General features: G+C 39.6%; 4 protein-coding genes across 6 annotated transcripts; 2 read left to right on the top strand and 2 right to left on the bottom strand.

Annotated features, from left to right (window-relative positions):
• The first annotated feature begins 873 nt into the window (after positions 1–873).
• ch25hl1.2 (cholesterol 25-hydroxylase like 1, tandem duplicate 2) lies at positions 874–1,505 on the top strand. Its single transcript, XM_031857599.1, is given in 3 exon segments — positions 874–1,212; positions 1,215–1,339; positions 1,496–1,505. Coding segments are annotated over 3 exon segments (474 nt in total).
• A 192-nt stretch (positions 1,506–1,697) lies between these two features.
• Positions 1,698–5,805, top strand: tspan3a (tetraspanin 3a). Its single transcript, XM_031864685.1, has 7 exons — positions 1,698–2,031; positions 2,838–3,029; positions 3,132–3,206; positions 3,408–3,509; positions 3,649–3,801; positions 3,898–3,981; positions 4,992–5,805. Exons 1-7 carry the CDS (start codon positions 1,969–1,971, stop codon positions 5,082–5,084), a joined length of 762 nt encoding a protein of 253 aa, XP_031720545.1. The 5' UTR covers positions 1,698–1,968; the 3' UTR covers positions 5,085–5,805.
• Positions 4,636–13,087, bottom strand: pstpip1a (proline-serine-threonine phosphatase interacting protein 1a). 2 transcript variants are annotated; one of them, XM_031864640.1, is made up of 15 exons: positions 13,015–13,087; positions 11,799–11,899; positions 11,632–11,706; positions 11,447–11,481; positions 11,245–11,351; positions 11,059–11,121; positions 10,452–10,556; positions 9,128–9,173; positions 8,816–8,895; positions 8,353–8,451; positions 8,162–8,258; positions 7,871–7,958; positions 7,689–7,765; positions 7,011–7,108; positions 4,636–6,920 (listed from the first exon to the last, which is right to left on the bottom strand). In XM_031864640.1, the coding sequence occupies exons 1-15, from the start codon at positions 13,042–13,044 to the stop codon at positions 6,789–6,791; spliced, it is 1,233 nt and encodes a 410-aa protein (XP_031720500.1). In that variant the 5' UTR covers positions 13,045–13,087; the 3' UTR covers positions 4,636–6,788. The 2 variants fall into 2 exon arrangements, with proteins under 2 accessions (XP_031720500.1, XP_031720509.1); XM_031864649.1 differs by having other exon boundaries at positions 7,011–7,105.
• rcn2 (reticulocalbin 2) lies at positions 12,718–15,978 on the bottom strand. 2 transcript variants are annotated; one of them, XM_031864672.1, is made up of 8 exons: positions 15,904–15,978; positions 15,272–15,412; positions 15,064–15,166; positions 14,786–14,982; positions 14,579–14,692; positions 14,381–14,474; positions 14,132–14,271; positions 12,718–13,873 (listed from the first exon to the last, which is right to left on the bottom strand). In XM_031864672.1, exons 2-8 carry the CDS (start codon positions 15,410–15,412, stop codon positions 13,730–13,732), a joined length of 933 nt encoding a protein of 310 aa, XP_031720532.1. In that variant the 5' UTR covers positions 15,904–15,978; the 3' UTR covers positions 12,718–13,729. The 2 variants fall into 2 exon arrangements, with proteins under 2 accessions (XP_031720532.1, XP_031720522.1); XM_031864662.1 differs by having other exon boundaries at positions 14,786–15,166.
• Positions 15,979–16,243: the final 265 nt, after the last annotated feature.

Genomic DNA, 16,243 nt, shown 5'->3' with positions numbered 1-16,243 from the left:
TTATTAAAGGCTGAGGTGAAAAGTTCATTCCTACTACAGAAGTAACATTAAGTAACTGTTCTAGACGTTCTGATCATAATAGCATTAAGCCGACATTGTTAAACCTTGAAGAGTTCAACTCTCCTGCTGAAAAACATGTGATATGATTAAAAGCTCCAGAACAGCTACTGAATGGCAATCGAGGTGAGATGTTCTTTCTTCTTTCCCACCGTAGGCCTGCTGTAGCATGTGGGCCTGTTGAAGTGCTAAGAAGTTTAAAACATCAGCACAATGAACAACGAAGGCTGTTGTACTTACTCGTATAAATTTAACATTCACTTTATATGTAGAAATATTTGTATTTTATATATTTTACACTAAATATTAGCCAGATTGTGCACTTGGTTTGCATTAAAATGGACATGCTATTAAAAGCTGTACTGCATCAGTAAAAGTACTTAGACGCGAACAAAACAAATAAACACCACATATAATATATATTTTTAATATGTCATTGTATTTAGTGTCATGCATCATTGTTCTATTTTTGTCGTTATGAAAAGTGTTACCTATATGTTCTTTGTGTCTGTCTCTTTAAGCACCTTTTGCTTTGCTGGTCTTTTTTATGCAAGAATAAATAATCAAAATAAGAATAAGTAGATAATAAATACTTTTCCCATACTGAACAACCTATCACGTGGAGAGCGATCTGTTTCCAGTTACCCAGGGTGTATAAATAATGTGTTGCATTCTTGCACCCCGCTGTCACTTGATACCCCACAGTGAAGGAGACACTCATGGGATAAAGTCTTTACCATAGCTACTGATTTTGACTGGAATGTCAACATTCCTCAGACATTTGTAGGCCATTCACCTTGCTACTTTTACTTCAGGATGGATCTTGCAGATATCAGCGTAGATCTTTGGATAAGATGCTTAGGAGACGACTCTTTGCTGCAGCGTCTGTGGGATAGCATGAGGCTCAACTACAGAGACTATTTGAGATCTCCACTCTTCCCCATTGATCTGACTGTGTCCTCCTACTTTGTCTTGTGCATTCCTTTTCTTGTTTGCGACATCATGGGAGAAAGGTGGCCATGGGTGCAGCAATTCAAGTTACAACCTAGCCGTCGTCCTACAGCCTCTAAACTGCTGCACTGTGCAGGCGTCACCTTGTACAACCATGCGTTTCTTGTGCTCCTAGCGTCGGTGGCCCAGTGGGCATGGAGACCGCCCCTGTGGACCTGCCGGACCGGGCTCTGTCCCTGCTTGAACTGATTGCTGGGGTGATAAGCAACCTCCTGCTCTTTGACTTCCAGTACTTCATCTGGCACCTGCTCCACCACAAGATCCGCTGGCTGTATGTCATTGTTATACATACAATCGAGTTATATGTACATCCAAAAAAAGTGCACATATTGATGATTTAGTGATCGCTGACTGAAGATTGGTAGGTTTTCCCTTTTATTTTTCAACCATAAATCACCTTATATGTGGAATTCTACTGTGACACCAGCATCTCTTGATGTGTTTTAGGTCATGTAATCTGACCAGTGATCACAGAGTAGTGATACTGGCTGTAATGATACACTCAAAAAATGTTTTATGTATAAGGGACAACTAAGTCGAATTACACATCCACCACTAGATGTCACAAAAGTACCTCTATTGATATCACAATTAAATATGTTATATAGTCGATGCTAATAGTTAACATATCGCATGCATCGTATTCTGGTAACTAGATCAATAATATCCTCTACATTTTGGGGTGGTTCAGCGACTTGTTTTATGGAGCTTGATGTGGTTACTGTGGTTGTGTTGGTGGCGCTGCGTCGCTCCGCTGCGCCCACAGACTGATCCGGTGACACAGCGCTGGGATGAGCGGTGGAGCTGGCAGCAGCTGGGACATGTCTGAGTAGAAACCTGCAATACTTTCTCACACACACACACACACACACACACGTTCAGCATCAACCCGCGGTGAAGATGGGCCAGTGTGGCATCACGTCGTCAAAGACGGTCCTGGTCTTCCTGAACCTGATATTTTGGGTAAGTTTGGAGGTTTTTAATGGACGCTTTGAAACGTGCGTCACTAGCTAGCCGTGTGTAGCTATGTTAGCTGCTGTGTGTGCGCAGGTCAGCTGCGACCTTTGTTTACCCAGGGAGGGATTAGTTTGCCAAGGCAGTAGGACAGACATCACGTCAAACGATTTATTTTAGTTTTAATGATTTACTGCAAACAAGTCATTGTTAAATGCAGCACCTTTCATTTCGTGTTAGAGTGAAAAATACATTTTTTCAGCTTAATATATACAATGTCGCCAATGGTGGAATGTATCTGTTACATTGAACTCAACTATCATTTTGAGTTACTTTACATTACTGTTTCCATTTTTAAGCTACTTTTTACTTGTATTTGCAGAAGTAGATTATTAATACATAATGTAAACCACCTAATAAAGTACAGGTGTATTATTATACGTTAATCTGTATATAAAGTAGTTAAAGTGAGCTCTACGTTTAGCTGTAACATTAAAGTACACATCACTAACATTAAGTTTAATCCAGCAAATATGATATATATGATTTTGAAATGGGCCATTCTGCATAATTAGAATTTTTTTTACTTGTGGCACTATTTTTAAACTACTACATTTGTACTTTCACTTCAGTATAATTTTGAATGCATGGCTTTTGCTTGCAATAGAGTATTATTACCCTGTGGTACTGCTTTCTGTACTGAAATAAAATATCTGAAAACTGTTTGTGACAACTTCGACAAACACCCTTTAAACCTTTTGCAATGTGTTGGTGTGGTGATGGTTTGCTTTCTGTTCTTTTTTTGTCACTCTCAGGCTGCTGCTGGCATCCTGTGCTATGTTGGAGCCTATGTCTTCATCACATACGATGACTACGATCACTTCTTTGAAGATGTGTACACTCTCATCCCAGCGGTGACCATTATTGCAGTTGGAGCCCTCCTTTTCATCATTGGGCTCATTGGATGCTGGGCTACAGTGAGAGAGAGCTACTGTGGTCTCACAACGGTCAGTAAACCAGTTTATAAGTGTCATGCATCATTTCACTTTTGCTTATATGCATGCGTGTCTGTTGTCTCTGCGTCTCAAATGTTGAAATTCGATCCACAGTTTGTCGTCATTCTCCTGCTGGTTTTCATGACGGAAGTGGCTGTGGTGGTTCTCGGATATGTTTACAGAGCAAAGGTGTGAAAGTTCAACACAAGCGTACATGATTGTTTTTCTTAGCCTCATTTGTTGCTTAACTTGTAATCCAGCAGATCTTCCAAATCACTGAATCTGTCAACCATAGATAACTTAATCTAATCTCCTTGTGCTCGCAATCAAGTTGTTTTTTTACTGTTTACTGATTAAATGTTAAGTCTCACACTTCTTAACCATCGGCAGGTTGAAAATGAAGTAAATGTTTCGATCAAGAAAGTGTACGATGAGTACAATGGCACCAACAGCAATGCCCAGAGCCGTGCCATCGACTACATTCAGAGACAGGTGAGGACAGAAGTCCTGTCTCCTCTGTAAATCACATACGATGATAATATTGTTCGCTTTCTGTATTTCTGTTAGACTTGTGCTGACTGAGCAAGTTGTTGAAAATAATTTTGAGTTTTCATTGTTTTCCCTTTTACAGCTTCAGTGTTGTGGGATCCACAATTACTCAGACTGGCGGAATACACACTGGTATGAAGAATCCAAAAACAACAGCGTGCCCATCAGCTGTTGCAAAACAAACTTTGGAAGCTGCACGGGGTCCCTCACTCATCCTGAAGATCTCTACCAAGAAGTAAAACAACCTCTAAATGTGTCATGTTTTTCTAAAGAGGAGTGACTCGTTACAGTTTCTTACGTTTAAACATATTCTCTCTCTGTGTGTGTGTAGGGTTGTGAAGCTCTGGTGGTGAAGAAGTTGAAGGAGATCATGATGTATGTCATTTGGACTGCACTGACATTTGCTGCAGTCCAGGTATGTAACTGTAATTAAGATACCTTGTTTTGTAGGACATGACATGTTTACTGCACAACCTGTATTCTCTTTTTTTAACTGGACCTTTGCCACATTTACTCTAATTCTATAGGACGTTGAGCGACAGGCACCCAGGAGAAGTAGTGAAATAATTACATAAATGTCAGCAGCCTTAGCCTCAGTTTTTTTTTTTTTTATAACAAAGAGATACTTTCTGTAGTATTGAAAAATCGTGGCACGACGTACATCATTTTCCTACATGCTTGAGAAGATCGATACCACTCTCATGTCTATCCGATAAATATGATCATACAGCAAGCAGCCGCTTAGCTTAGCATTTAGCTTAGTTTAGCACTGCTCACGGCAAAGAAATAGTGCGGCATATAACACCCCATAAAACGACTTGTTGTTTTTACACTTTGGCTTTTGTGTGAATTGTAAGGTGTTATTTAGCTTTAAAGGTGTTGGTAGGTGGATTTTGTTACCTTTGGACAGAGCCAGGCTAGCTGATATCCCCCTGTCTCTAGTTATTGTGCTACAGCTACATGTTTACCATACAGACATGAGAGTGGTATTGATCTTCTCATCTAACTCTCACCAAGAACGCAAATAAGTGTATTTCACAAAATGTTTAACTATTCCTTTAATTATCTGGGTCAGTTTGTTTTCTGTCTCATGAAAGAGTGCTGCAGGAATGAGTCCTAAAACCCAGGTATCAGTTAGCATTAGTCAATGTGTTTAATATTTTGTACTATGATATGAAATATGTCAGTAGATACCCCTCATGGGAATTTTTGAAGCTTCAAGTGTCTTAAAAAAGGCGGTGGCTAAATGAGACCACAAATCGTCATCACGCCGACTAGTCCGCCTTCACAGCTGTGTTGTGCATACTCTCGCTTACGCGACCGTGGCGTAGAATGTTAATAATCTCAACATTTGTTGTTTTTTTTTAGGTCTGGCGATTGCATTCACGCCTCAAAAATCATAATGTATCTGTCTCTTTCTTCTAGATGCTGGGGATGTTGTGTACATGCGTCGTGCTGTGCCGCAGAGCCAGAGATCCTACCTACGAGCTTCTTATTACAGGAGGCACCTATGCATAAAGGACAACACATTTTTCACACCATAACACACACTTTCAGAACTAACGTGTAATTGGTGAGAGCATGAAAATAATATATTACCGCACTAACCTTAAACAACAACCATACTATAGTTCTATATTTTACCTGTTTTTCCCCAAAAAAGCTACAGACCAAATTCTTAAATGGTCAATGACATGTAGAACGCATTCTGATGCTTATGATGGCACGAGGGCGTACAACCTCTTGTGTGGAGTAAAATACCGATGGGATGTTTCCTCATATTTTGGTTTGCACTATGTGTATGGCTTTGAGTATTTCATGTTTAAATCTGTTCTGTACCTACATATAATTTGAATTAAATTACCTCCACTACTACTATTCTACTATTACAGCTCAGTTTTGGTTGAAAGCTCACCTTTCAGCAGCAGTATTTTGTCCGGAAATAGTGGACACCACAGCCCAAGCTAGTGACAAGTTATTGCATGTAAAGTGTGTAACTCAACTGGCGTCTGCTTGTCTGATCTTTCTTTTAAGACTCCAGCTTTTTAATCCCCTTCGGTGTGTGTGTGGGGGTTTTTCAAGTAGTAATGCATTCTTAACTCAAGATAGACTTTGTCCTATAGCGGTTTGTTTGTTTTTGTCTCAGCAGTCCACTTCTGATAGTTTAAGAATTGTATTTGCTGATTTGTAGCAATAGCAGGACTCAAGAATGTAAATAAAATGTGGGGAAAAGTTGAAATTAAATGAGTGCGTTTTTTCATTTATTGTATTTATTGTTGTATTTGTTCTGACAATTCTTTACAAAGAGATGATATTGCTTCCCAAAATGTGATTTTACTTTTCTTTCTGTCTGGACAAAGCTCATAGTCTACAAGAGAGGTCAAGGTTCAGGTGTTTCCCGTGAGGGAGGGCTGTAAGAGGTTCACATATTTAGTCAAATACTTTGGTCTGTGTCTAATCTTTTATGCTTTGTAGCTTTTTGTTTTCAAACTAGTTTCAAGGTTACCGTGGGCTCAGAATATAACGCATCCATATTATATATGAGCTCTTCCTGGAATCATGAGATGTAGTTGTATCCACTTGTGGTTTAGTGACCACCAAACAACCATTGTGGACATGTATACACACTTAAAATGTTGGTGAATGGCCTACGCTTTGGTAACGTCTCCCCTGTTGCTCAGTAACCAGACACGTTTGAACCAGAGGGAGCAGATCGCTCAGCTGCATTACCCAAGTACAGTGCCTGGTTGCATTTCAGCTACTGTGATTGAATGGTTCTGGTAACATTCAGAATAGAAACAATAACTACACATAGAAATTATACACACGGCAACAACAGAAATAAAGCATTCTGCTTCATATTTAAGACTGCAGGTATACAAGAGTGCCACATATGAATAAACTTAGTGCAGAGACCTTGTGCAACAGATCACTTAATCTCCCAGCTGTAATTGGTATGAGGAGCACTCAGCACACCAGCAATAAGGGCAAAGTAACATGAATATGTGCCATAGCAATAAATATCTCCACACTGTCTCGTGCTACTGTATGTGACAGCCCCATTTTCAAATGCTACTCAAATGGGTTTTGATGATGCATCCAATCACAAATACGTACAACAAATAAGCTCAATATAAGGCAATTTGAAATGACAAGGCCTGAACAAAATATGACTTGAGGGACTGTGGTAGTCATAGTCCTACATATGGCTGTCAGGTAAACTCATTCTTTGCTAAGGTAAGAGCCTGGGACCAATCCAGTGAGGCCATTTCTTTTCACCGTCCACCAGCCATCCTCACTTTGATCTATGACAACCACAACGTCCCCGGCAGACACAGAGAGCTCATCATCCCCCTGAACAAGGACAGACACATTCAGTCAACAGTCATCACTTCAAATGAACAAGAATTAGATGATTTGAATGTGTCTCATGTAGAAGCTGACCTGTGCCGCATAGTCGTACATGACCTTGTACCCCTCGCTGCTCATCTGGGACCCCTGAGATGCAGGTATGGAAGCATACACTCCCTCTGATGTTTCTGCTGAGGAGTTGACAGGATTTCAGACATAATCAGCACTGGTTCATTTACTGTGTGAAGCCACTCGTAACTTGCAACTTCCCAAACTAGCTACCAAACTGATAGTACGACATGTCAGGTGATCTCAAGTATCCCTTCATCGCCACCACCTGTCACAAATCAAATGTGTTCATTTTGACTTTAACCTGGATGTTAATTGAAACTGTTTAATGTGTAAAGGTGGATACTGTCATTTCACACACAAAAAAATAACACTTCACTCCTCCCATTCATTTTTTAATCCTATTTGTGTCCATAAGAAAGGTGGATATATGTATATATTCATTTTTTCTAAATCTTAACTTAACTAGCTGAGCTACGCCACAATGTTTCCACATAAGCCCTCATAACTGCCAAAGTTCCCTTTGTAGTACAAGGAGTGTCACCTAGTTGTGAATCACTGGTGTGAAGAATAATAATTACAGTATATAACTTATAGTTGCTCCACACCTCGTGTTGCAAGACTCAATGTGGCTTTCACAGTCATTTCTGTCATCATTTTGGAAATTGCAGTGTTACTGACTGAATAACTTTGGTACTATACCAGTAGGTTGTGCAACTGGTTCATTGATGCTCAATTTGGAGCCACTGGAACAGTTCGACTGCAGAAGATTTGAAAACCTACAATTTGGGGAAAGAATTCAATAAGAAATAAAATATATAATAACCATCGTCATCATCATCCATTTTGAATTGTGTAAAAGCTTTACATTGTGTATTTCTAACCTCTTCATCACTCCTCCTATGAATCCAGCACTGCCATTTCTGACATCTGCAGCATCCCTCTCGTAGTAACTTTGGTATTCAATTGGAGCTGTGGAAGAACCATTGGAATTAAATTTAAAAAATCGAATGCTTCAGGGGCGATGACTTGTTACACACAATCAATCACCTGTTTCAAAAGGAGTCAAACATTTTGTTGTGTGTTTCAGCAGCAGCTGAGAGATAATATTAAAATTTCCACCTTGGAACATATTCAAATCCAAATCAGGAAAAAGCCGCAGGGCGGGTGCTTACCTGAGGGGGTCGAGCAGGTGCTGTTCATCTCCACAAAGCTGTTAATGTCACCAATGATGTCACACTTTTCCAGTGTTTCCCTCACAACCTCGTAACACTGAAAGAGCAGTTTGCACAGTGAGATTTGAATAAACAGTACAGAATATTGGAAGGGCTTGCTGAAAGTCTATCCCATACAGAGCTGCACAAACCTCATCGTCTTTAACACTCTGCATTGATAAATGGTTACAGTGCACCCACAGAGCATTCCTTAGTACGCTCAGGCGGTCCTCATCCTGCTGCTGAAACACCTGCAAAACAAAATGATTACAAAAATAATAAGTAATCTAGAAAACATTGAAGCACGGTACATTTACAACACTATACAGTGCTGTATGTACACTGTACACATGTAGTTGAATGGCTGCCTAAGATTTGTTGGTGTTATCACATCTAGGAAGGCTTTGTTGCCCGGACAAAGTTTTGCAAATTAATGACTCACTTTATAGTCTGCTAAAAGGACGTATCGTACGTCGTCATTGACAAAACAGGCCTCGGGTATTGCCAATCTTGGTGTAAGTCTGTACATTTTGAAATGCATCATGTTGTAATTTGCATGCCTACATTGATACATGCAGTGAGAGGAGAAATACAGGTTCTGGTGTTGTATTTTACCTCACATGTGTTGATGTGTGTTGATTCCCACTCTTGGCGAGTCTTGTCAAGCTGTTCAATGTTTGACAAGTACTGTTTCTCTAAAGACAAGTTCAAGAATTCATTGTAAAAAATAAATAAATAAATGAAGATTTTCTATAATGCTTTAATAGACTTTCAGATTTATTTATATGCTGCATCTAACTCTGTTTCTGGAATCCTCAATGGAAAGGGAAGTAAATAACCAGCATCCTCAAAATAAATGTTAAATGATAGAGGCTTCCTACATGAAATGACAAAATACAGCATCTCGCTGCTATTATCTGTCCTTACCAGCCTCCACTGCGGCTTCTCTGCACTGTTTAGATTTGTTGTTCATCTGAAAAAATACAAAATAATACATTACACACTTATTTTATATCTGTAAACCTGTAGTTTCCCCAATAAAAATAAATAAAGTTTATTGCGTAGGTACTTAAAAATAATCATTAAAAATGACATTCTCAATGAGAACAGTAACTCACAGTTTATAAATGACTATATTAAATAATAAAGGCAAGGACAAAGAGAATTAAATGTCCCAGTCGGTTGTGGAGTAACTGTGTAACAACTGGCAGTGCTGTTTGAGAAACTATCTCTATTCTTCTCCATGGTAAAAAGTATTTAAAATATACCTACATTTAATGCTAGCATTTGTTAATACCACACCTTGTTTGTGAGGTGCCCAGTATACTCGCAAATACAGTTATGATAGGCAAAAAACATTCAAATGACAATGTCAGTGCAATGTCCAAACTACAGTAACAACATTTTCATATTTCTTGTCTTGAAACTAAAAACTATTTTTACAGAGACACAAATACATAAATGTCTACAGTGTTTAAAAATGAGAGACCAGGCCTTTGTGTAAAAAATCCAAAGACTGAGATGTTCTTATTATTTCCACCAAGATAATCATGGTATCAGTCGTATGTGTGCATGCGTGCATATGTGAGTCAATAAGCGTGTCTGCGCCTCTGTGTTGTCCACAAGATATGGCATGTTTTACGTGACGATTTTAAGCCAATTGCCTGCATACATCGCCGCTTGTTTGTACAGCCCATTGATGTCTCGACTGGTGGGGGACATGTTACTTTAGTCGGATGTTTGGCCATCACTGTGTAGAATATTGTATTCATAAAATGAATCTGCTGAGGGGGAAAGTCTCTCTTTGTTCACCTTAAACCTCAGTTTCAGACACGTACGCACAAGCAAGATTTGGTGACATCACAACAAGTCTCGAAATGAATCACGGTTTACACAAATGTGATCAGTACGCGTAACACCTCCAGTGCACATACTTTTTACACGGAGAATAGACTTTCAAGTGAAGTCAGAGACATCTTGAGTCCAGTAGTTGAATTATTGAAATGAACACTATTTGCATATTCATAGATTATTTTCAAGAAGGGAGGAGTAGATGTCACGAAAGGTTGTGTAACTAGGGAATTGAAAATGAAAAAGTATTTTTAAATATCTTAAAACATGTCTGGTGCGGGTTTCATTGGTTGAATTTATATCTAAGAGGAAAAAAACAGCACTGATCCTTTTAGAAAGTCAAGCCATAGCTTTTCCTTTCTGAAGTGGACCTTTAATGAGTCATACAGCACAGATTTACCTTCTCGGTCTGTTTGGGAGTAGCTGTGGGAGCGTTGGCCATCTTCTCAGCATTTTGCTCTGCCTCATCTGCCTCCCTGCAGCGCTGCTCATAGGACTTTTTAGACTAGAGGAAAACAACAGACACCATATGAAACTGTAACACCCATGCGTTGTTCATCAGTGCTTTCTGAACCCTCGACAGGAAGGGTGGGGGGGGGGCATGTTCAGTCAACTAAGACGTGCCATGTATCTGAGGGAACATTAATGTGCAGCAAGTAAGACCTCACTTCCTCCTTTTGATTGGATTAGAGAGGGGTATGAGCTTAAGCTCCTCAGTTTGTCCTTCACACCAGTGAGTTATGACTGACATTGACCTGTCTTGCGAAACCCTCTTCCTCTTATGCTCATCTTAAATATAGACGACAATACTTCTCTGCTGAAGTCTTTTCAGAATGCACTTTTCTTGCTCATACAAAGCAATATGTAGCTGCACTAAAAGATACAGTTTACTGCTGCCACAATTATATAAAGAGGAAAAAACAGATCTCTGTAAAACTGTTTACAAGGCCCTCCCACACAGACGAGGTCTAATCATAGATCATCATGATAATATAAATTGTTCTTACGTCTATTGTTTTCTTGAAGAGAGAGACTTTTGTCTTCTGGACCTTCTCCATGATGACTTCAAACTAGGAATTGAGGAACATAACGCTACATTAAAAAGCATCAACGTCATCAGAAAACCACACTGAGAGGCAACTCTTTTTAGATTTCCTGTGCAAATGAGAAAAAAAGAAACTCATCGTCTGTACCTTTTTTCTCTGTTCTTTCTGTCGCTCTCTGAACTGCTCCATTCTCTTCACCTCCTCCTTTAGCGATGCAGATAGCTGAATGTGCAAGTTTCCAATGTTTTCAATTTCTGAAAAAACACCAAATCATATACAGGTAAAAACTCAGAGCTGACGGAGACGTGTGTGAAGTGCACAAGAAAAAAGAAATATATCCTGTGCTTACGTGTTTTCATTTCGTCAAGAGAGTTTCTCAAAGTGCTGTGAAAACAAAATGAATAAGGAATAAAATGTCATGCATCTTTCCATGCAATAAATAGTCCCTATGGTGCAGAACAAATGTATTGCTTAGAAAGGCAGACTTAGACGTGTGATGAGGGCATCAATGCTCAAATGCACACACATACCTACCAGATCTCATATAAACCCCCAGCCTTGCGGGCGATTGTGACCAGTTCCTTGCCGTATTTCTCCTCTGCTGATGCCCTACATAGACAATACCACAATAGCACTGAACCACATTACACTGAGGTCATGTCAATGATTCATCAAATGCACTTCATCAGAAATGTGCCCACCTCATTTTCAAGAGCTCCTCCATGTCTTTGCATGTCCGTCGACCATCATTAAGTTTCAGACTGATAGTCTCATAGCCGGTATTACTGATGAAGTCCACTCCCTGGAACCATGAATAACAGTCTAAATAAACGCTGTTTTACTAAATGTTTTGTGTCCATTGGAAATAAAATATTACAGTTTCTTTATTGCTCAGTATTTAAGAGACCCTAATGATCACCTTTAGCCAATAGCTGATGATTTAAATGATACTCAACAGCAACTTTCACTTTGATTACTTGTGAGATTTTTACACGTAGGTGGTTTCTCATCAAGGATGGAAATTGTAACATTGTTGAGGTCTGAATGGAAAGCAACCAAATGAGAGAACCCCCTCTCGTGAAAAAGTATTCATACTTTGCTGAATTTTAAACAATGTGGAAGTACAATTACTGGTGTAGCAATCTCTGATGTTCATCGATAATGTAGCTGGGTTACATTTGACATGAGGATACTGATAGCAGGATGATAATAAAGAGGAAAAGGGAAGCACACAACTTCATAATGTGAACTGAAGCTACACTAGAGTTACACTGACCGATTGTTTCTGACTGACCAGTTCCTGATGCTTTGCTTACAGTTATGATAAAGAGACTTGTACTGAGTTTCATGACCATTTTGAGTTCTGGTCTGGTAACAGGTGCTCTGTACAGTTCTGAACAGGCAGTGTCAGAAGACCAAAGGCACAAAAAAGAGACGAGATTAACAGGAAACTCTCAATAACTCTACAGAACACACTGTTAACATCAAAGCACTATTTTAAAAAGTTGTACTGAGAAAGAGCTGATTAGTTTGTGTGACACACCTGATTTTAGATGGAAACTGTACACAGCCCAGAGATAAGAGAACAATTGTATTGCATATCAAGACTGTATACATAAAAAAATGTTAATGTTTTAATCCGAGCAACAATTCAGTACCTGTTCAGTGGGTTTCAAAATGAGAAAAAGGAAAGAAATCAAAGCAGATCAGAAGTCTAAAGACAAAGTGTTAAGCTAACTGTAGTCAAAGACTAACTTAATACATTACTAGTGAATGGTAGCATGGATACTGTCCAGACAAAATGAGAAGCACAAATACAGAAGAAGTGGAAAGGTACACAACATAAATTACCTCAAAACTCCGGTGAACACAACACAACAGAACAAAGTTTGGATTAGTAGCATCACACTAACTCACCCAGAAAGCATCTTTAAATAGTAACGACATCTTGCCAGTGGTTAAAAAATAGTCCCTGTTGATGAATCCACCCAACTTTAAGTCACTTTATAATACCCAGCAGTGTACCAGGCTGTTGCTTGATGCAAGTGAAACGGATCATGACACATTCAGGAAACAGCCCTCTAACAGCAACACTCACTCACTTACTCTTTTTTATTTAAATGAGGAAGAGCTGCAACATGTCAGTGTTTAACACAACTGGACTGATACTTGTGTCAGTTCACTTTTGGCACGTGTCAATTTATTGTCCTTAAAAAGTGACACAATCATATTACTAGCGTATTGCATAAACTACCATTTAACCGTTGACATGATCCTGAACATAATTTAACCCCTTCAGATGGCAATGTTATCCGTTTTGGGGAGCTCTGATAGATAGAGTAGTAGTTCATTGTCAGCTAAAGGGAAATAGGAGAATGTTGAAACATTTTTGCAGGACATTTGACTTTTTCTCTCAGTTCTCCAGGCAGGGCTGGAACCCTGTGCTGTGTTATGCTGGTGTTGTCATTTGTCTTTTCATGTTATTTTGTCCAAGTCATTCAATACTGCAAACGCTTGTTGACGGATAAGATCAACCATGACGTAAATCCCGTGACTAATGTCGAAGTACAAGGTAATAAACAACATTACGTCTTCATGGAAACAAATGAGAAAACAAGAACATGAAGTATAGTTATAGTTCATCATGTGACGCATGCAGCTGTCGGCCATAGTCTGTCACTTCACTGTTCATGAATGTTTCTTGATTTTTCAAGACTTCACCCTCTGAGATCTGCCCGTCTCCATCTTGGTCCATTTCCTTCATGAGGTGAAGAGCCTGTTAATGACAAGAGAGCAAAACAATGTTTTTCACTTTTTCGTGGCATCTAAGCATCTGCAGAGTGCCAACTGACACTGACAAGTGCTTGTGCCTAAATGTTAGAATTTGTTTTGTTTGTATATGTAGGTGTCAGTTGGTGCCACGAGCTGCCAGTGCCAATAGTTGTCAAGGGAGTGTCACCACTTGTCACGGGACTGCCACTAGGTGTCAGACGCTGTCTCTCTAAATCTACAAGTTGGATCGGTTGAGTCTTACCTCTTCTCTTGCCGAGCCGTAGCTATTGGGGGCGACCCAGCGGAGCTGCTCGTCTCGATTCAACTTGCCATCCTTATCTTGATCATAGAGGTCTTCAAACCGCACTGTTTCTTCAATCTCCCACTGTGAAGGGGAATCCTCTGGCAACAAAATGAAGTGTCAACACTTGGGATGAAAATTGGGGCGTAGCAGAAGAAACTAAAAACAAACAGGTCCTTCTATGTTTTAAAACAATCAATGTTGTCTTACCCTCACCACGAACATCTCCAATAAATTCATTCAGATTGATGAATCCATCTTTATCGGTGTCATATTCGTTTAACACATCTTCAATGGCAAAATCCTATTAGGGGGAAAAAAGGGTAAATTATTAAATTTTAAGATGAAATATGAAGGGCACTCATATAACGCATGATCAGGTTTTGCAGGTGTCTGAGCTCGTCTTACGGCCATGTGATCCACTTCAGACGGGTGGGTGAAGGCAAGAAACTCTGTCACATTAAGCCCGGATGAGCCGTCCACATCAGCAAAGTCAAAGCGTCTCCTCTCCTTCAGGTGGAGCTAATGGGGATATGTGCCAACGTTAGGTTATCACGGCTTAATCAGGCTGTGGTTTTAATGGGATTCTTAACAGGACAATTAAAGTATACCAACGTCTCTGAGGGACTCTTTCTCTGGATCCTCCAGAACAGCGTCATCATCAAAACTAATAAGCTGGTCATAAGCGACCATGTTGTATTCCTCCCATGTTACAACACCATCTTTGTCCGTGTCGAACTCAGAGAACCGCTCCTTTGTGTCGTCCAGAGCATATTTTCTGTAGACGTGCTGAATCCACAGCGTGATCTCCTCTGTTGACAAAAACACAGCAGACCGAGTATGACCTCTCATCTTTGTATTTGCTTTCTTTTTAAATGTTGAGAGAGACTTACCCGCATTTAGCAGATTGTCAGCATTTGTATCAATCCGCTTGACAATTTCCATCATCTTTTTCTTCTGTTCTGCCGGACTAAGTGTCTTTATCTCCTCTGTGTCCTAGAAGTGCATGAGGTCAGTAGAGGGAAGAGTGAGAAGGGGATGAATGAAGATTAAAATTGGGCTAAAGAGCAAAAAGAAAATGAGTAAGGAATATTTCCAAACCTCATCTCCCAGCAGGATGTCCAAGTCATGTTCAGGGTTGTGCTGCTGACCATTATAATGATCTTCATGGAGATGTTTTTGAGAGGCCTGTCCAAATCCAAACTGAAGTACCAGCATTACCAACAATGCAGAGGATGCCATCTGTTGAATAATACAGTTATTGAACAGTAAAACAAATGAGTGGATGAATTGAAAACACCACTAAGTGCAATTAATTAGTTTTCTAGTCGCAATGCAACTGTGCGACCTTGTGGTCAGCTGGTGGAAGTTCATACTGAACTGTATGTGCGTGAGCCTCGTCCTGCATGATGATGAAACCATGAATTTTGGATGAAACCTGCTAAATCTACCAGGAACACGTGCGTATAAGGTAGAGAGAGAGGGACAAAGAGGCTGAACGTCTGGTAGAAATACTAGTTATTGTCTACCGTCGTTTTAATTAACTCCAGTTTATATTCGAGAAAAGGAGACAGGTTTACCAACAGGCAGAATCGAAGACAAAATCAACAGCGTTAACCAAAATAATAGACAGTTAAAGACAACGCACACAAGTCAATAATCAAGAAGTAACTGCGACAAGGCTGACAGATAATGAAAATGGAAGACGCTGTTGTGATCGTCAGAGAACTTACATTTGATTTTTTAAAAGTCCTCTGCACAAGTGTTGACGCGATTGTTATTCACCCTAGAGGAGACGTGTACTTCCGGGCAAACATTTCAAAGTAAACATTTTGTTATTCTGGTGTATGTCAAACTTAAAATGTAAAGATGTAAGATAAATTAAAATGTACAAAAGTTTATCTTTCCCGAATATGTTTCAGCTTGGTGGCCCTTTGTGCGGAGGAAAGGGGCAATAGTCTGGATGAATGAGAAAATATTTTAAATAACTTTGTCATGTCTGAGAGAGAACTTGTGTTAACTTTAGGGTGTACGTAGTTGACCAATGTAATTCTCTCCAACTAGATGTTAGCA

This window comes from Anarrhichthys ocellatus, unplaced genomic scaffold (genome assembly GCF_004355925.1).
Source record: "Anarrhichthys ocellatus isolate YVR2014 unplaced genomic scaffold, GSC_Weel_1.0 scaffold2, whole genome shotgun sequence".
NCBI lineage: Eukaryota > Metazoa > Chordata > Actinopteri > Perciformes > Anarhichadidae > Anarrhichthys > Anarrhichthys ocellatus.
This window is presented reverse-complemented; position numbering and strand designations above follow the sequence as displayed.

Bases quoted from the DNA above. Each gene is read 5' to 3' on its own strand.
- rcn2 (XM_031864662.1), bottom strand. From the start codon at position 15,412: ATGGCATCCTCTGCATTGTTGGTAATGCTGGTACTTCAGTTTGGATTT. The intron at 15,167-15,271 runs GTTTGGAAATAT...ATGCACTTCTAG, and splicing joins ACATCCTGCTGGGAGATGAG to GACACAGAGGAGATAAAGAC. The intron at 14,475-14,578 runs GTAAGACGAGCT...TCCCCCTAATAG, and splicing joins CTGAAGTGGATCACATGGCC to GATTTTGCCATTGAAGATGT.
- pstpip1a (XM_031864640.1), bottom strand. From the start codon at position 13,044: ATGTCGTTACTATTTAAAGATGCTTTCTGG. The intron at 7,959-8,161 runs GTAAGCACCCGC...GTTCTTCCACAG, and splicing joins CACCTGCTCGACCCCCTCAG to CTCCAATTGAATACCAAAGT. The intron at 6,921-7,010 runs GTCAGCTTCTAC...GTCCTTGTTCAG, and splicing joins TGTACGACTATGCGGCACAG to GGGGATGATGAGCTCTCTGT.
- tspan3a (XM_031864685.1), top strand. From the start codon at position 1,969: ATGGGCCAGTGTGGCATCACGTCGTCAAAGACGGTCCTGGTCTTCCTG. The intron at 3,802-3,897 runs GTAAAACAACCT...GTGTGTGTGTAG, and splicing joins CTGAAGATCTCTACCAAGAA to GGTTGTGAAGCTCTGGTGGT. The intron at 3,982-4,991 runs GTATGTAACTGT...TCTTTCTTCTAG, and splicing joins TGACATTTGCTGCAGTCCAG to ATGCTGGGGATGTTGTGTAC.